General features: G+C 43.2%; 2 protein-coding genes across 2 annotated transcripts in view; one reads left to right on the top strand and one right to left on the bottom strand.

Annotated features, from left to right (window-relative positions):
- Nucleotides 1-458: 458 nt before the first annotated feature.
- On the bottom strand, nt 459-6,051 carry pclaf (PCNA clamp associated factor). Its single transcript, XM_072281944.1, has 4 exons — nt 5,907-6,051; nt 1,729-1,809; nt 996-1,167; nt 459-656 (listed from the first exon to the last, which is right to left on the bottom strand). Exons 1-4 carry the CDS (start codon nt 5,959-5,961, stop codon nt 599-601), a joined length of 366 nt encoding a protein of 121 aa, XP_072138045.1. The 5' UTR covers nt 5,962-6,051; the 3' UTR covers nt 459-598.
- A 7,897-nt stretch (nt 6,052-13,948) lies between these two features.
- trip4 (thyroid hormone receptor interactor 4) overlaps nt 13,949-20,148 on the top strand; it is a 108,074-nt gene continuing 101,874 nt past the window's right edge. The window contains exons 1-2 of the mRNA XM_072282282.1: nt 13,949-14,090; nt 18,906-19,075. Of these exons, the coding sequence (XP_072138383.1) occupies nt 13,978-14,090; nt 18,906-19,075 (283 nt within the window). The 5' untranslated portion in view covers nt 13,949-13,977. The remainder of the gene's footprint in view (nt 14,091-18,905; nt 19,076-20,148) is intronic.

Genomic DNA, 20,148 nt, shown 5'->3' with positions numbered 1-20,148 from the left:
CTCTACTGCCATGATGAGGCTAAACTCAGGTTGGAGGAGCAACACCTCATATACCATCTAGTTAGTCTCCAGCCCCCTGGTATGAACATAGAATTCTCCAACTTCTAATAATTCCCTCCCCCTATCCCTATTTCACTCTGCCCCCTCCCCCAGCTGCCTATCACCTCCCTCATGATTCCGCCTCCTTCTACTACCCACTGTGTTTTCCCCTATTCCTTCTTCACCTTTCCTGCCTATCACCTCCCTGCTTCCCCTCCCCCACCTTCTTTATAGGGCCTCTGCCCCCTTCCCTCTTCAGTCCTGACGAAGGGTTCCGGCCCGAAACGTTGACTGATCGTTTCCACGGATGCTGCCCGACCTGCTGAGTTTCTCCAGCGTGTTGAGAGTGTTAATAAAATAGCCGCATTGACCCAAGACGAAAAGATTGAGCAAGTGAAATAGCTTCTCAAAACTGTAAATGAATTTAAATGTATTTTATTGAATTTCTGTACAAAACTAACAAGTCCATACTGCAAAGTACAAACGGTAATTGACATAAATACACATACACACGTCAAGATCTCTTCAAGTAAGAAACATGGTCGAAGGAACATGGAGCTTAGTTCTCATCTCCTGATGCAGCTTCATCTGAAGATTCTGCAGACAAAGGACGTGCCCTGGTTGAAAAAAAATAAAAAGTGGTCAAAGCATTTTAATATCAACTCCAAGGATTTTCAAAATTCCCAATGGCAAATGTTACCCAACATATTTATGCAATACAAGATATATTGGTAGGATGGCTTTTACATCCCTGAAAGGTACAATGGCAACCAACAATCCCTTTTCAATAGTAGCCAAAGAGAATGCCATCTCTAAAAGTACAATACCTAGAGAGACATCTTGGAGCCCAATACTGAATTCACTAGAAGCACAGATGCAAGTGCTACATCAGTAACTATTGCACAAAGCCATGATGGTATGCTTCAGGTGCAATTAAAAGAGAATGTTTAATTTACCTCCTTGGAGCTTTCTTTTTTTCATTCTTGCTGCTGGTTGGCTCATCATCTGAGGGAACTGCATTTTCTTTCTCTACATCTTTCTTTGGACCACCAAAAAATTCTCCAATCCCTTTTTGCCATTTTGGGGTTGGTCTTGGACACACTGGATTTCCACCAGCATACTTATTTTCTGCTCAAAACAAAACAAGAACTCAGCCAAACATCCCAACGTACCAAGTCAGCAAGCACTCTTAGAAAACTGCAAACAGATGCAAAGATAAACACCCCAGCACTGGCATAAAAATTTAAATAGTGAGCTCATCTTACATGGATTGCGGAACCAATTACAAAATAAACGCCATTAAACTTATTTCTTGCATCAAAAGGTTCTGGTTTATATAGCAAATTATTAATTAATTTCAAATAGGAACCATGAAAATTCATCCCTGAAGTATATAGTGTGATTATGCCAAAGGTGTCAAAATTTCAAATTAGGTATTGTCAATCTTATCTTTGAAAGATTGCATATTTTATCATGCCAACTGGTCTCTGCTAAAAAATTTTTACCATTTCACAAATGGGCACAGAAAGTAAACAACACCACTTTATATTAGTTACTATAGACTACATGTTCACAAATCCCCAACATTGTCATACATTTTCTTGATCAGCTTTCCTTGGAAAATTCATGGCACCACAAGCCAATTTCCAGGACAGTTCCAAGTAGCGTAAATGTTCTGTCAGCGCATACCCTTTTTCCCAGGAGATGTCAGAGAGATGTTTGCTGTACTGGTAGATCCAAGTGCCTTCCTTGGTGCTCTGGCAGCAACAGCTAGGGAAACAAAACACATTTTCATTCTTAAAGCCAGGTGGAGAAATTTGAAAAAATAAAAGCATAGTTCGGCCAAAAATTATTATGCCAATATAAACACCAAGTCTGATGACAACAAAGAAACCATTAAATATCCAACTTTTAGCAAAATTGCTTTTTTGGCCAGAGGATAAATCCTGGCTAACATTTAGTTTTATTAAACCACGTGGCGACAATACCATTAAGAATACAAGCACTTTGAATGAAAGGATGCTACCATTATTTGACAATGAATTAAAGGTAGACACTATTTAAAGAAAATCTAAGAATGATTTGTAAATACAATCAGTAAATAAAAAGTGTAGCTTGACCCAAAGTTTAGGGCTCATTCTGAGAAGGCAGCACAGAAACATTGGGACTGATAAGACTGCATATGCTGGCATTTGGAGCAACATTCTGCCTTAAGGTCTCACCTCAGAATGAGACCAACCATAAAGGAATTTGAAAAAGTAGATTAAGCAACTCACAATTAGGCTAGCTCACATTGCAACCAGTAAAGGTAGAATACTTATTAATACTGTTTAAACTGAGTTTTGGCCTGTAAATGTCAAAGGAATACACAGGACAGCAAGATCTGATAATTTAATCAATTTCCCTATTTTTAGAACTAGCCTGCCTAGCTCCAAGGTTACCTTTTCCTTATGTCGACATTGCCTAATCTACAGGGCTTCAGCAGTTCTAACCTGCATTTCTCAGCTTTAATACACCTAGTTCTTCCACCCCAGTTTTCATTAATAGTCTAACCTGAAATAACTTTTTCATTTTATCAATGCAACCAGATCTGCTGGAAAGGAATCCTCATGGTTTGTCTGCTCCCAATAACTTCATAAGAGGTTTGTACCTTAAAACTAAACAATTTCAAATTGCTTCTGCTATAATCAGCTTTTACACACAGCTAAAAATGTATTTCCAAGGCGCTTTTTTTTAAAAAACCCCAAGGCACCATACACTGTGCATCAGCAACCAATTGTTTGGATATGTAATTAAATATTCACTGTTGACTGGAAATTTACCAGAAAAAGACACGTTACAGCATCTACATAATGTTTCCTCCACTTAATGGCCTTTAATCAGAAAACAAACCTGCTCATGTAATTATTCCTCACTCAATAGATGTGAGGATGTTGCATTTTCATCATATGCAACATTTGTGGTCGTACTATTAAACTTCAGTTGGGTATCGTTATAAAAGAAAACAAGAATGAGGAGTAGGGTCCTAAAATTTGACAAAATCGAAATAGATTGGGCATTGTAATTGAAGCTATAACATTACAATGAAGTAAAACCTTGTAGAGCCAAACTTGATAAAATGTCAATTAGTTCAGAACACTGTATCTACAGGTACAGGGTTCAGTTAGCTAAGGCACTACAGATTAACTGCAACACATCATACACAAACCATGACACATTAATTTTACTGCCACAAGATCATTTTTCAAATACAGCTGCCCACAATAAAATCGTAACACAATTTTTTAAACTTTGATTTGATTAACCCAGTACATTAACTGTATGCGTTTAGTATTTGAGAATGACACCAGCAGGAAAATTAGCTCTTAATATAGCACTTGAGTACAACTCCAGCCCGAGCTTGCACTAATATCTCCCTATACAGCTTCATGCCAAATTTGTTTGGCAAACATCAACAGCTGCTGAAAAATCAACTACTTGGTGTAAGATTCTTCGCAGTCGGCCCAAACTTGTCCGACAGCGCAATTAGATGGCCCCACAAGAACAGTAGGTGCAAATGGAAAAACAGTATGGCAAATGTTCAATGAACTCTCCCCTTCATTTTAAAAACACTGGAGCAATTTGGATTTCTTTCAGGATACAAAGTTAATTTGTTAAAATCAGCATTGATGCTGATTAATACAGATAAAAGTAAGGTGTCTTTCCTCCCCAGATTAAAGTTACAAATGAAGTCCTCTACTTGGGTATTAAAGTTAATACTTCCCTATCATCTGTGGCTAAAACAAATTACTCTTTAATTCTGAAAAAAATAGAAGATATTAATAGATGGAGACACCTGCCAGCATCAGTCTCGGCCCATATATCCGTCATTAAAATGAACATCTTACCCATCACTAATTTTATCAGCTCATGATCCCACTTGCACCTCCAGCAAGATATTGGCAAAAACTGGACTCCTTACTACGCTACTATATTTGGAATGGTAAAAGACCCAATATAAAATGGTCAGCTCTACAATCCAAAAAGTCAAATGGGGGATTGGCATGTCCAAATTTTAAATTGTATCACTGGGCATCTGTATTAAAAAGTCTTAGCTATTGGATGGAGGAGGATAAAGTTTCATCCTGGAAAAATACAGAACAAGAGCTAATAGCACCAATAAGGTTGAAGGACTTTCTTCTTATAAGTATGACTACCAAAAAATGTGATTTGTATTAGTCTAATTTTAACCCATATACTACAAGTGTTTAAAGCAGCAGAAAAATTCCTAAAATTTACAAGTGTATGGTGCAAATCATCTCCATTTATGGAACAATAATCATTTTCTATCTGGGGGGAAACCATCCATTAACAGAACTTGGGAGGATAAAGGTATTACTACTCTTCAAGATATTAATGGGGTAAGTACTATCCTTAGCTTTCAAGAACTGAAATCTTGATATATTATTGACAAACATTCTCTTTTCTTCTACTTTTGAGTAAGATCAACTTGTAAAGCCAACAGCGTTCCCTGGGGGTCAGATTTAAAGGACCATCCCACTTTAAGTTGGATACAGAGTGCTCCAGGACAGATAGTGTCATATATCTATGATAAATTAAACTCCCAGAATGATATGCCCACATTGGGAATGAAAGCTTGGGATAGGGACATGTCCCTATTCAGATATACCTGAATCTGAAAAGACTTAGACTGGGATGCGATTTGGGATAATGCTGCCGGTGCTTCGAAAAACCCAAATCATCGGTATATGTACTTGAAATTTTGTCATAGAGCATATTTAACACCAAGAATTAAACATCAAATGGGACTGGTTCCTGACCCATATTGCTCATTTTGCCCCCATGGAGCCATTGGCTCTTTTATACATGTTGTATGGGAATGTCCAGGGGTTTTTGATTTGTAGGGGAAGGTTATCAGTGTTCTTACAGAACTAACAGGGGTACAATTACCAATGGACCCCACTGTAACCTTCTAAATGATGACTCCCACCTTTCCCTTACGGAAAAAAAACACGCAAAGTCTGGCTGGCAGGCCTGACTGCAGCGAAGATGATTGTAGTCCAGCGTTGGAAACCTCCCCATGATATTTCAAATACTCACTGGCTTCGGAGCTTTTTGGACATTTCTTACCTGGAATTTTCATCAGCAAGAGTAAATGATGCACGACCAAACAATCATAATGTGGACAAATTTGATATCTAACTTAAAAGATCTTTTGTTAAAATAGGAATGCTTTGTCTGTGTATGTACTTCTATTCAGTTGATTGGTGGACGGGAGAGGGATGGGGGGGTGAGAGGGGATGGTGATGAAGGTTGGGGGGGTGGCGGGGTTAAACAGTCAAAATGTAGTTGGCAACTGGTTGCATTGAATGTAATTTGTTGGTGTTGCAATAAAAAAACAGTAGGTGCCGAGGGACGTACTAAAGCTTGGTCTTGAGGATCCTGCTGCCACTAGACACTAAATCCTTAGACACCGGGAACTTCGTTCTAGAGAGAACATGAATGGCCATGATAAACTGCAAATTGAACATACCGCTTTACTGCAGACACTGGAAGGAGGCAGCGGCTGGAGCATATGTGTGTATGTGGGGTGGGAGGAGGTCAATGGACAGTCAACGTTTAGAGTGAAAACCCGCCAGCAGCAGAGGCGTCGGTAGGTAGCCGGTATAAAGGCGCGAGCCTTGTGGGGAAGACGACCAGAGACAAGCGGCGGAATCGACGCCCGGCGCCTGTCAATGGCGACTCCAGCGCGCATTCCAGCGCCACACAGGCCAGCCGGAGAAATGCGGCAGCCCAACCCGTTCACCCCCTCCCTCCTCTCTCACACCCACCCGACAGGCGACGTTCCTCCCGCTTCCCACTCTTACCCTTGCGGAAGGAGCCGGTGGAGACCGAGGGACCGTCAGCCTTGGTGCGCACCATGTCGTTGCGGAGCTCAGCGCTCTCTGGGCGCGCCAGCTCGGGCAGTTTCGCGCCTTCTCCGGCAAAACAGCAAACGCTGCCGCTATTGGCCAGCAGCCTGGCGCCTTTGTTCGGCTTATTTTACCTGTACCTTAGAACCAATGGGAGTGCACGTCTCAACAACCTCCTACCCCTCCAATCAGAGATAAGTGTGCTCTGTGACGTGTGTGGCGGGAAGCCGATTTGTGGTGCTTTCCTGAATGAAACTCCTGAAAAGAATGATCGCTGGAAAGTATAGCTCGTAAAAATCACAAGCAATGAAATATTGCAGCAGTGTGACATTAACATTGTTTCCACTGCATAAAAAGAACTTGAAGATTGACAGTGATTTGCTCCAATGAGTCGCTGCGTGTTTGGCGGGCTCTACAAATCGCTGTTCGCTAACGTGGGATAATTCTCGGCTCCATCCCTCCTCCTCCTGTCTTCTCCCATCATTTCGGATCTCCCCCTCCCCTCCCACTTTCAAATCTCTTACTAGCTCTTCTTTCAGTTAGTCCTGATGAAGGGTCTCGGCCCGAAACGTCGACTGTACCTCTTCCTAGAGATGCTGCCTGGCCTGCTGCGTTCACCAGCAACTTTCATGTGTTTTGGTTGGATAATTAGGGAATTCGGGTTTTAAGGATATTTTCGATGTTTTGTACCTTTTTAAATGAAGGATGCAATTTCAGCAAAGTGGAACATTCAATTACTCTGAATAGTTTTTATTTCTTTTGTTATGAACTCCAGTGGCAGAATATTATTGAATTCGAATATCCGTGTTTATATTGCTTGGGATATTATATGCAGGAACAGCAGATAAAGAAAGCATGCAGAACGATTGGCGTGCTTTAAAAATCAATAAACTTACAAATAAGTTGTCACTGCAAACCTTTTTTAGCATGTAGATATCCTGAATCATTGACGAATCGCATTTTTATTTGAAGAATGAAAATGGTTTAAACACTGCGAAGTTGCTAGGAGCAGTGATTAATAAACACGAGAGAGTCTGCAGATACTGGAAATCCAGAATAACACATAAAAAACGCTGGAGGAACTCAGCAGGTCAGGCAGCATCTCTGGAAATAAATAATCAACCCTTCAGACCGAGATTTTTCTTCAGGACTGGAAAGGAAGGGGAAAGATGTTAGAGTAAAAAGGTGAAAATTAAAAGAGGGTAAGGAGCTCTACCTAGAAGGTAAGAGGTGAAACAGGACAGATTTGCAAGAGAAGTGTTGCTTCACCTGGAAGGACTGTTTGGGGCCCTGAATGGAGGTAAGGGAAGAGTTGACTGGGTAGGTGTAGCATTTCTGTCACTTGCAGGGATATGTGTCAGGAAAGAGATTAGTGGGAAGGGATGAATGGACAAGGGAATCATGGAGGGAGCAATCCCTGTGGAAAGCAGAGGTGGGGCAGCGGAGGTAAAGGTATGTTTTGTAGTGGGATTGCGTTGAAGGTGACAGAAGTTGTGGAGAGTAATGTGTTGGATGTGGAGGCTCATGGGGGGGGTAGGAGAGGACAAGAGGAACTCTATCCCTGTTAAGACAGTGGGAAAATGGTTTGAGTGTGGATGTTCAGGAAATTGAGGAGATGTGGGTGGGGGCAGCATCAATGGTGGAGGAAGGGAAACCCCATTCTCTGAAGAAGGAGGATGTCTCTGAAGTCCTGGAAAGTAAAGCCTTGTCCTGGAAGCAGATGTGGTGGAGACGAAGGAACTGCGAAAAGGAATAGCATTTTTACAGGAGACAGGGTGGCAGAGTTAAAGTCCAGATAGCCATGGGAATCAGTAAGTTTATAAATGATATCGGTACACAGTTCGTCCCCAGAGATGGAGACAAATCGAGAAAGGGGAGAGAGGTGTCAGAAATGGACCAATATAAGGGCAGGGTGGAAGTTGGAGGAAATGTTGATTAAATTGACAAGCTCAGCATGGGTGCTTGAAGCAAAAGCAACGTAGCTAGGAAGTGTTCCCATGAACAGCATGGAACATGGATTGTTCTATGTAGCCAATGAAAAGGCAGGCTTATTTATTTATTTCTGGGGCCCATGCCCACCCCCTGAGTCTGGAGAAAGTATGAGGAGCCGAGGGAGAAACTGATGGGGGTGAGGACCAGTTCTTCCAGTCAGAGGAGGGGGGTGGTGGAGGGGAACTGGTTGGACCTTTAGTTGAGAAAGAAGGAGAGAACTTTAAGGCCTTCTTGATGGGGAATAGAAGTGTGTATGGACTGGACATTGATGGTGAAAGTGAGCCAGTCGGGGCCAGGGTATTGAAAGTTGCTGAGGAGATGGAGAGCATGAGAAGTGTGACGGATGTAGGTGGGAAGGGACTGAAGAATGGAGTCAAAATATGCGGACACAAGTTCAATAGGGCAGGAGCAGGCAGAGACAACAGGCCCACCCGGACAGTCAGATTTGTGTATCTTTGGAGGTAGAAAAGAGCAGTGTGTGATAAGGGAACTATGAGTTTGGTGGCAGTGGATGGGAGTTCTCCAGGGTTGATGAGGTTAGTAATAGTGCCAGAGACAATTTTCTGATGGTCCAGAATAGGGTCCTTTACGAGGGATAGTTATGAGGTGTCTGAGAGTAGCCGCCTGGCCTCAGTAAGTTAGTGGTCAGTTGGCCACACACAAACAGCAGCAACCCCTTCATCTGCAGGTTTGATGGTGTGGTTGGGATTGGTGCGGGGAGAGTGGAGGGCAGGGTGTTTAGTGTGGGTAAAGTTCCATGAGGAGAGAGGAATGCTGAAGATGTGCTGACTGACATCTCGTCGGCCATTAGAGATGAAAAGATTCCAGAGCAGTTGGAGAACCAGGGGGTGGTGTCTGAGACGAGGAGGAGGGCTGGAGACGGGAGAAGAGGTCATCAGTGAGGGGTGGGGAATTCTTGGCGACAGAAGAAGAGCGTGGCGGCCGTGGATCTCACTGAGGTGCAGGTGATGGGTGGCAAAGATAAAGCTCCTGCTGAGGTTCAGTTTCTTTTAAGAGAAATATGTGCAACTTTTCAGATGCAGATGGAAAACTGTCCTAAAATTCATTATATTTCCTTTCCTAGTTCCACTCAGGGTATTTGCAAACAAAAGAGACAACCCATGTGTTCAAGGCCACTAGATATAACTTTAATAGAAATAGCACAAGTGCCACACAAAAGGAAAAACAAATCTCTACAGTAGTAAGTAGCAGCAATACAGAAAGCAAAATAATACTTATCATCCTCTAAATGAGCTGGTCTGCGGAGTGCTGACAGACACTCACACAGCCTCTCCTCTCTCTCTGGACTCTCGCAATGTACTGTTCCCTATGTCAGCAGCCACAACCTAGCCTAAGACAAAACTCCCTTCCCCTTCCACCAAGAAGGTGCCCCTTTTATACCCTTCAAAACGCCTCACACTGGTACTTTTCCACGCACAATGATCTTGCCTTACCATGAAAAGCATATTTATCACCATTTTCCACCATTATGACTGTAGACTTGTACTCCCCCAACTTTCTCAAAAAATTGTTGTGGACTGCTTCACTTATACTTTCTCAAAACAATCCCTCTCCAAGCTAACACCATTTCATCTTACAGACATCCATTTTATCTGAACGTATACCAATCACGTTAAACATCTTCCTTACAGACCTTCACAAAAGCAAAAGGTTCAGGAAAGAATGCAATGGAATAGGTGTTTTGGTGGATCTGACTGATAATGAAGCTACACTGTCTAGGGTGCTGTATCTCCTCTGTGCTCGGTTGCACCTGCTCTTTGAATCACAGAATGTGATACAAAAAGAGGCCAGTTGCCTTATTGAGCTAGCTTTAGTTACATCTGTTCAAAACAACAAGCAACCCTGCCTTTTCCTTGCAGCCCTGCAAAAAGTTCCACTTCATTTGATTGACGCTGAGCTTGGGGTTTTTGCCGTACCATTTATAGAACTGTCTTGTTAACAGAATAATGAAGGCAGTTGGATCGAGAGAGATCAAAGGCAAGTAAAGGCTGTGAGGTGAAGATCAGAGATCTTGCTGTCGCATGTAACCAATCGATCAGGCTGTATTTGTGCAGAGAGAAAAACTGAGTTAACAGTTCTGATATTAAGAAGAAACCAGTCTGTGCAGATCAGAAATAACATCTCTGCCTTGCTGATAATCAACACTGGTGTGCCTCAAGGATGCATGCTTAGCCCACCCCTCTGCTCTCTCTACACCCATGACTGTGAGGCTAGGCACAGCTCAAAAGTCATCTAAAAATTTACTCACGACACAACCATTGCTGGCAGAGTTTCAGATGGTGACGAAGAGGTGTACACAAGTGAGCTAGATCGGCTGGTCAAGTGGTATTGCAGCAACAACTTTGTGCTCAACTTAAGACTAAAGAATTAATTGTGGACTTCAGAAAGGGTAAGATGAGGGAACACGCACCAGACCTCATAAAGGAATCAGAAGTAGAAAGGGTGAGCAATTTCAAGTTTCTGGGTGTCATCATCTCTGAGGATCTGTCCCAGGCCCAACATATCGATGCAATTACAAAGAAGCCACAATAGTGGCTATATTTCATTAGGAGTTTGAGGAGGTTTGGTCCATCATGAAAGGCAAATTTTTACAGATGTATTGTGGAGAGCATTCTGACTGGATGCATCACCATCTGGTTGGGGGGTCGGGGGTGCACAGCACAGGATGGAAATAATCTGCAGAAAGTGATAAACTCGGTCAGCTCCATCAGGGCCACCTTCGAGGAGTAGTACCTCAGAAAGGGAGCATTCATCAACAGGGGACCTGCACCACCCAGGACATGACCAATTCTCACTGCTACCACCAGGAAGGAGGTACAGAAGCCTGAAGGCACACACTCAACGATCCTGGAACAGGTTTTCCCTTCTGCCATCCAATTTCTGAATGAACATTGAACCAATGAACACTACCTCACGACCTTTTTGCCACTTTTTGCACTAATTTAACTTTTTGTATATATACTTACAGTCATTCAGCTTTTAGTTATTATGTATTGCGATGTACTGCTGCCACATAAGAAATTTCACAACATATGCCAGCGATGTGCAAGGGAGAGGGTGAACAGCCAGAGGTCGCAATGCATGTTGGCACTACTGACGTAGGCAGAAGAGGGGAAGAGTTTGTGTACAGTGAGTGTAGGGGAAAGAGGATGAAGAAAAGGACCTCCAAGCCAGTAATCTCAGGATTACTCCCGGTGCCAAAGGCTAATGCAGGTAGGAATGGCAGGAGAGCCCAGATGAATGAGTAGCTGAAGAGGACCTGTGCTGGGACCTCTGCTGTTTGTGATGTATTTAAATGATCTGGATGAAAATGTAGATGGGTGGGTTAGTAAGTTTGTGGATGATACCAAGATTGGTGGAGTTGTGGATAGTGTAGGGACTGGTCAATAATACAGCGCAATATAGGTCAGTTGTAGATATGGGCAGAGAAATGGCAGATGGAGTTTAAAGGTTTCAAAGGTCCAATTTAATGTCAGAGAAATGTATACAATATACATCCTGAAATGCTTTTTCTTCACAAATATCCACGAAATCAGAGAAGTGCCCCTAAGAATGAACGACAGATAAACGTAAGAACCCCAAAGTCCGCCCCAGCTCCCCTTCTCCCGCGCGTAAGCGGCAGCAAGCAGCAATCTTCCCTCCCCCCACAGACAAAAAAAGCAAGCATTGGCAACATCACCAAACACTCAGCGTGAGCAAAGCAACAGCAAAAACACAGACTTGCACTCACCCCAAAGACCTCGTGTTACACCCGGCATTCGACAAACCGCAGATTCTCTCTCTCCCCCTAATAAGGGAGAAAAGGGTGTCTCCATTTTCCCAGCGACTGGGGAGACATAACAAACAACTAGCTGGTTTACAATGTTTATCCAGGTAAGTGTAAGATGCTGCACCTTAGTAGGGCAAATGCAAGGAGACAGAACAGTGCTAAGGGTGAGATCATTAACAGTGTTGCTCTTCGAAGTGCCTACACAGGTTGATAGAGTATTTAAGACTTATGGAACGCTTGTTTCAATCGTCGAGCCATTGAGTTCAAAAGTCACGAGGTTATGTTGCAACTATATAAAACTGTCGTTAGGCCACATCTAGAGTATTGCGTACAATTCTGATTGCTCCGCTCTAGGGAGGACGTTGAAGTTTTGGAGGGGGTGCAGAAGAGGTTTACCAGGGTGCTGCCTAAACTTGGGTTGTTTTCTCTGGAGTGGTGAGGACTGGGGGAAGATCTAGGATAGTGATCTATAAGATTATGAAAGGCATAGATAGAGTGGACAGAAACTGTTTCCCAGGGTTGAAATATCTAATACCAGAGGGCATTGAAGGTGAGAGAGGGTAGGTTCAAAGAGGATGTGAGGGGTAAGTTTTCTGTCCAAGAGTCGTGGATGCCTGGAATGCGCTGCCTGGTATGGTGGTAGGGCTTGTTCCTGTGCTGTACTGTTCTATCTTCTGTGGTATTAAACCCAATTCTGATTCTGAAAAGCTTGTTTCCTCACTTTTCCCATTGAATTTGAAACATTAACACTGTTTCTCTCTCCACAGATGCTGCTGACCAGCTAAATATTTCCTGTATCTTCCACTTTTATTTCAGATTTCCAGTATTTACATTTTTCCTTACTTACTATTCTTTACATATTGGGAAACAAGGAAAAAAAGGAATGGTGGCTTTATAACTGCAAGGTCTCAAGGCAGCAATAGAATAATGGAAAGATAATGTTTTTGGTCATATTGGTGTAGTTGGGTGAGAGGGGGAGTAATTGCTTAGGAGATAAATTGGCCTGGACAACTTGCCTCCACAAAATAGTGCAATGGGATAACAGGTAATGTACTGAGAGAAACCAGCAGGTCAGGCAGCACCTGTAGGAGGAAGAGATGCTGATGTTTTGGGTTGAAATCCTGTGTCTGGATTGAGACTGGACAGGTGAGACAGCCAGCACTAAGAGTAGAAGGGAAGTGGTGAGATAAAAGTCCAAAGCTGCTGCTGTCTCACTTACCTGGCACAACTTGCCTGTCATCTTACTCTCCTCTTCAGTCCTCCAGTCACCTCAAACTCCTGTTTCACCGTTCTCCTTCTCCTCTTTATAATGGCCACCTGCCCGACAGCAAATTGTTGCTATGGATTCCAGCAACTGCAGTCTCTTGTGTGTCCAGTTTGCTGGGATTTCTAATCCTGAGGAGGAAGGTGAACATGAGTGAAGTGTCCAAACCAAAATATTGTACCTCTCCTAACTGATTTGTTTGGCTAGATTTTCAGCTTATCTGCAACAAATGAATGTGGTGGCTAGGAGATCTCAAATACATCACCTACCCTCTTTGCAGTGTGAAATTCCACAGCTCAGTGGTTAGGGAGTGAAAATATTTTTTTTCGATCACAGTGAAGGAGGCAATATTGAATATATGCTAGCTCTCATTTTCCCATTTCCTGTAACCTATTCCCACTCTCATCCCTCTCAATGTCCCAGATATACCTGCCACCCACCTCCACCAATACAATGGCCAATTTACATTCCAAACCAGAGCACCTGAGGGGAACTCACATGGTCACAGGGAGAACTTTCAAACTCCACGTGGACTGTGCCAAAGGTCAGGGTTGAACCTGGGTTGCTGGAGCTTTACGGCAACAGTACTGTGAAGCCCACAGATTGTATTTAGATTGGTAAATAGTCTCAAATATAACACATTGGTCAGTGTTCCAGCACAATCAAGTCCACAGATCACAGGTGTTGACGTGGCCATGTTTTTGAGATGCCATCACTTTTTGATATGTCATTTCCACTTATATCACTATAATCAGAATAGACTGATTTATTTAATCCAATTTGTTTTGTTTGAATAACTCTGTATTAGCTGATCTTTGTTTCTTATTAAAAATGCTTTATTTTATTGAAGGAAGTGCTCAAGACCAGCAGACTTCCTAGTTCGGAACACTCGTGCAGAACCATCAATTGCATGGGGGAAGTACTGATGAACCGGACGTTTTACTTGTGACGTGTGTGCATGAGAATGTTTCCGGGTGGTTATGATGGCCGCTGCTGGAGGGAGGATGGCTGGAGACTCGGAGTTTCTTTTACGTTGGTGTCAGAAAGAATTGGTGCAGAAGTTCGGCCTGGAAGTAAACGAGGAATTGATTCAGTATGTGAAGGGTGTCGGCCGAATTTGTTGACGATGGCGAGGGACGGGGGAGTTCGCAGTCCGGGCCTAGAATTGGTTCCTTCGCCCAAGTTCTTGCCCTCGCGACCAACCCATCCAACTTCCTCCCCAGTCTAACAGCGAACCATTAATCGGGTACTGTTAACGGGGTGGGGGGAGGAAAGGGAATTAGGCTTTTTTTTTAATACCGTAGAGGGAATTAAAAGGACGGTGAGAATTTTAAACTAAAACTACAGTGTGCTAGGAGGACATGAGTGATGGGGATTTTTATGTGATTTCTGATATTGGCAGCAGATGGTTCGATTAGTTATGTGGATGAATCAAGTGAGGGAGACTAGGCAAGTGAGCTTTGGAATAATTGAGTCAAAGGGAATGGCAATGAATGAGGATTTTAGCAGCAGATTTATGGTTAATTTATGTGCTCTTTGTTGGCTGCATCTACATCCCTATGATGTTGCTGCATGCAAGTTTTTCACGTGACAATAAACAGGACTCGTGATTTGATGAGGCAGATAGTCAAGCTGATGTGATAAAAGTAGGTAGATTTGACGATCAATCGAATGGGTTACTTGAAGTGGATCTGTATGGTTGTAATGGTTTGTTCCAGTATTAGATGCTAGACAGGAGGAGGAATGGAGTTAGTGTAGGAACTGTTAGATAAGATAATTTCCCATGTATTAGCATTGCCAATTGATAATTCAGAAACAAATTCAAATATTAAGTTGATTGTAATTTGGCACAATTTTGCTCAAGTAGCTTTCAACGGCACATAGTATATTCAGAGTCAGGTTTATTATCACTGATATGAAATTTGTTGTCTTACGGTAGCAGTACAGTGCAATGCATAAAATATACCATAAATTACAATAATGTACATTAAAATTAAATAAATAGAGCAAAAATATTGAGGTAGTCTTTATGGATTCATTGACCGTTCAGAAATCTGATAGTGGATGGGAAGGAGTTGTTCCTAAAACACTGTGTCTTCAAACACCCGTGCCTCCTGATGGAAGCAATGAGGAGAGGGCATGTTATGGGTGTTGGGGATCCTTTAATAAGGGTTGCCATCTTTTTCAAACATCACCTTTTGGAGATGTTCTTGGGGGGGGGGGGGTTGCTAGAGCTCCTAATGGAGATGGCTGAGTTTACAACCCTCTGTAGCTTTTTTCCACTCTTGTGCGGAACAGCTAGTGATGCAAGCAGCTAGAATTCTCTTCATGGTACATCTGTAGAGATTCGCTAGAGTCTTTGTTGACATAACAAATCTCCTCAAAATCCTAATGAAATTCTGCCACTGGCATATCGTCTTCCTAATTGTATAAATATGTTGTGCCCAAGATAGAAATTCAGAGATGTTGACACCCAAAAAATTTAACCTGCTCACCCTTTCTTTCCACTGCTGACCCCTCAATAAGGATTGGTGTGTGTTCCCTCAACTTTCCCTTCCTGAAGTCCACAATCACTTCCTTGGTCTTACTGATGTTGAGTTCAGTGTCGTGAGACCACTCAACTAGTTGATCTATCTTACTCCTGTACAACTCCTTATCACTATCTGCAATTCTGCCGACAACTGTTATGCCATCGGTGATTTTATAGATGGAGATTGATTTGTGCATAGCAACACAGTTGTGGGTGTAGAGGGAGCAGAGCAGCAAGCGAAGCACTGATCTTTGAGGTGCGCCGATATTGATTGCCAGCAAAGAGATGTTGTTTCAGATCCACATTGACTGAGGTCTCCCGATGAGGAAGTCAAGGATCCAGTTGCAGGAGGAGGAACAGAGGTCCATGTTTTGAAGCTTATTGATCAGCACTGAGGGGGTGATGGCTTAGAACAGCTAGCTGCAATCAATAAACAGCAGCCTGGCCTAGGTAGTGCTGTTGTTGTCCAGGTAGTCCTAAGCTGAGTAGAAGGCCAATAGTTTGCATCTGTTGTAGATCTATTGTGGCAGGAGGCAAATTGCAGTGTGTCCAAATCCTTGTGTAGGCGAGAGTTGATTCTAGCCATGACCAACCTCTCAAAGCATTTCATCATAGTAGATGTGAGTATAGCTGGGTAATGCTTGTTGAGGCAGCTCAGCCTGCTCTTCTTGGGCAGAGGCATGATTGATGTCCCTTTGAAGCAGGTGGGAACTTCCGACTGCAGCAGTGAGAGATTGAAGCTGCCCTTGAACACTCCAGCTGGTTGGCTGGCACAGGTTTTCAGTGTCCTTCCAGGCACACCATTGGGGCCTGACACTTTGTGAGGGTTCACTCACTTGAAAGATGTTCTGACGTGGGCTTTGAGACAGATACCAAGGGTGCAGAGATCCACACAAGATTAGTTTTAATCTTCTTTTCAAAGCATGCACAAGTGGCATTGAGCTCATCTGGGAGTGAAGCATCGCAGGCATTTATGGTGTTAGGTTTCACCTTGTAGGAATAAATGGCCTGCAAACCTTGCCAGATCTGACATGCATTTGATTCCCTCTCTAGCATCACTCAATTGCTTTTTCGCTCTTAAGATATTCTTCCTTAGGCGAAACCCGGAACTCTTACAGAGTTCTGGATTATCGGCCTTGAATGCCACAAATCAGCAGACTGCAACTTTCACTTCGGCCATAGCTTCTAGTTTGGGTATGTCAGGTGCGTTCTCAAAGGGACACATCCATGGAGGTCTTGATGAAGTCGGTGACAACTATGCCATATTCATTTAGTTCCAAAAGCGAATCCCTGACTATTGTCCAGTCCACTGATTCAAAGCAGTTCTGTAAGTGCTCTCTGCCTCCCTTGACCATTCCATTGTGATCCTCACCACTGGTGCTGTGGGTCCTCAGTCTCTGCTTGTATGCCAGGGGTAGAAGTACAGCCAGGTGATCGGACTTGTCAAAGTGTGGGTGTGGGATGGCACTGTAAACAATCTCGGTGGTGGTGAAACGGAGTTCAAGTGTGTTGGCTCCTCTGGTTTCACAGGTGATATGTTGGTGGTAGTTGGTCACGCTGGCCTGGTTGAAAACCCCACAACGATCGGGAAGCCATCAGGATGTGCTGTTTCGTGACTGCTGAACACGGTGCTCAGCTCTTCCCGTGCCTGCCCGATGTTGGCCAGGGGTGGGATGTACACTACGAATGGGATGTTGGTGGAAAACCTCCTCAACAGATAAAACAGATGACATTTTACTGCTAGATGTTCCATTTTGGGGGAGAAGGACTGAAATGACCATCACGTCTGTGCACCACGATTACTTAATCATGAAGCAAATGCTGACACTTCAGCCTTTTCCTGACTGCCCTGTCCAGTCCACGTGGTGAACGGTGAAGCCCTCGGGCTGCAGCATGAAACACAACAGGGAACACTGGAATCATTCAGCGGGTCAGGCAAGAGGAGTAAAGAGTTGCTCTGACAAAGAAACACTAATGCTGGTGCTGCACAACCTGCTGAATATTTTCAACATTTCTGTTATTTGTTTCAGATGTCCAACATCCACAGGAACTTGATTTTCCTGAGAGCATGATATGTGCAGTGGATAAACAGCAAGAGGAGTATTTACTGTAGTGTTTCCAAAACTACACTGAATTAAAAAGTTGTTCCAGTAATGATTAATCATCTGGATAGTAATTTACAGGATCTTACAGCACTCCTAACTAGTTCACTGTCTATTTGGGGAAGGAAGCTTATAGTCCTGTACCCCTGACATACAGATGGATTTTTAAGTGTTTTCCAGGATTGCCTAACAAGCCAACTCCTTCCAGTGGAATTAGGGATGGGCTTTGCCAATGACATACATACAGAGAACAAGTTAGAAATGTGCACACTGCTACTGTGAACTTGGGCATTTAACCTGCATTACATCAGAGACACGATCTCTCAGAATCAGGTTTACTATTTCTGACTGATATTCCGATTTTTCAATCCCATTCTAATATGTCGGTCCATAGCCTCCTTTTGTGCCACAATGAGGCCAATTTCAGGGTGGAGGAGCAGCACCTTGTATTCTGTCTGGGTAGCCTCCAACCTGATGGCATGAATACTTATTTCTACTTCTGGTTTAAAAAAAAAATTCCTCTTCTGTGCCCCACTCTGGCCTCTTACCTCTTCTCACCTGCCTATCATCTCCCCCCCCCCAGTGCCCCTCCTCCTTCCCTCTCTCCTTCCCTATAGATTCCTTCCTCTCCAGCCCTTTACATTGTCTTCCCACCTGGCTTCACCCTAACACTTTCTTGCTATCCTTCTTCCGCTCTCCCCACTTTTTTATTCTGGCCTCTTCCCGCTTCCTTTCCAGCCTTGAAGAGGAGCCTTGGCCCATAGCATCGACTGTTTATTCATTTCCATAGATGCTGTCTTACCTTCTGAGTTCCCTCAGCATTTTGTGAGTGTTCCTTTGGATTTCCAGCGGTACTGTGCAAAGATGTGAAAATAACTATGAAAAATAAATAGTGGAAAAATAGGGAGTATTCATGGGTTCATAGACTGTTTAGAAATCTGATGACAGAGAGGGGAAAAAGCTTTCTAAATCATTGAGTGTGGGCCTTTAGGCTCCTGTACCTCCTTTCTGATGGTAGTAATGAGAAAAGGGCATGACCTAGATGGTGTGGTCCTTAGTCATGGATATGTCTTTCTGATACACAGCCTCTTGGCGGAGGGGGTTGTGCGCACGATGGAGCTGACTGACTCTACGACACTCTGCAGTCTCTTGTGATCCTGTGCCTCTATAGCAAGTGATACGTGTCTACTTCCTATAACCTTCATGCAATTTTTAAATTACAGCTCTCACTCCGTCCCCATTGTACAAGAAAATCATTTGGTTTTCTAATTAACAGGTATATTTTGTCGATGGAAAGTGCAGAAGAAATTGAAGAGTACGTTGCCGACTTATTACAAGGGACTGATGGAAAGAAGCAGCTTTTCACCAGTGAGCTGCTGAAAAGGTGGAAACAGTGTCGAGAATCACCTACTCCTGGACAAGGACAATTATACAGAAAAAAAGATGGTACATGCAAACTGAGTACAGAAATGTAATCTCCTGAGTTTTCAAATTTTTGGCTCAGAATTATAGAACGTAGAAGAATATAGCACTCTACAGAACCTTCAGTTCACAATGTTGTGCCAACCTTTTAACCTACTCCAAGATCGATCTACCTTTCCCTTCCACATAGCCCTCCATTTTTCTATCATCCATGTGCCTATCTAGGAGTTTCTTAAATGCCCCTAATATATCTACCTCTACCAGCACCCTTGGCAAGAAGTTCCATGTCTCTGTGTAAAGAGCTTACCAATAATAACTGATAATAACGACCATGATTTTACCGTTAACTAATTAGGATTTTAAACGTGAAATTTAAAGTATTCTGAACAATTTCTGCGAACTTTGGCTGCCCAGTACTGAACTGGGGCAGAACTTCACTATTAGATGTGCAATTTTCAGTTGAGACTTTAACTCATGTGTTCGCTCTACAGATACAGAAGGACCTTCGGCAGTCTTAGATGCATAATGACCCTGGTGATATTTATTTTCAAAAATTTTGCTCTGTCTTCCTGGTAATCACATCCTGTGACAGAGCTTGGAATAGAGTGACTGTTATGAAAACTTGGTGTAAGACGTGAGAAGAACTTCAGTCATCTGGCTGGTTCTTCCGAGTCTCAGTGCTGGGGACTTCGGTCTGTGGGAGAGTAGCTTAATGTTGGCTCACTTGCTCTTTCAGTGAATTTGGATGATTCTACGGAGACAGCATTGGGGGGTATCTTTCCAGTGCCCTGAGGGGCCTTCTGTAAGTAGACTAGGTCCCAGGTATAGGTACGGAGGGCAGAATCACCCTGACCTCCATGAATTTTGTGCCAGAGTCTGAGGCCTTCATCTTCCAACCCCCTTCCCTCAGTGGCCAAAGACTGTGCTGGCACACCAGAGTTCTCAAAACCTTCTTGGAAGATGACTTCTGGACGTCCGTATCCCATGACTTCTCCAAGTAAAGAATGAGCATTCCTGTGGCACTGAGAACCATGTGTCAGGAGCAAGCAGCAGCTCAGCATAACTAAAAGAAGCAGTGCGCTTCTTGTCAAACTACC

Source organism: Mobula birostris, chromosome 18 (genome assembly GCF_030028105.1).
Source record: "Mobula birostris isolate sMobBir1 chromosome 18, sMobBir1.hap1, whole genome shotgun sequence".
NCBI classification, from domain to species: domain Eukaryota; kingdom Metazoa; phylum Chordata; class Chondrichthyes; order Myliobatiformes; family Myliobatidae; genus Mobula; species Mobula birostris.
The sequence above is the reverse complement of the archived record's forward strand: the minus strand, read 5'-3'. Positions and strand labels throughout refer to the sequence as shown.

What these genes read in the sequence shown, in the direction of transcription:
- pclaf (XM_072281944.1), bottom strand. Translation starts at nt 5,961, where the DNA reads ATGGTGCGCACCAAGGCTGACGGTCCCTCGGTCTCCACCGGCTCCTTC. An exon ending in GACATCTCCTGGGAAAAAGG is followed by an intron (nt 1,168 to 1,728) that starts GTATGCGCTGAC and finishes TGTTTTGAGCAG; the next exon opens with AAAATAAGTATGCTGGTGGA. An exon ending in AAAAAGAAAGCTCCAAGGAG is followed by an intron (nt 657 to 995) that starts GTAAATTAAACA and finishes TTTTTCAACCAG; the next exon opens with GGCACGTCCTTTGTCTGCAG.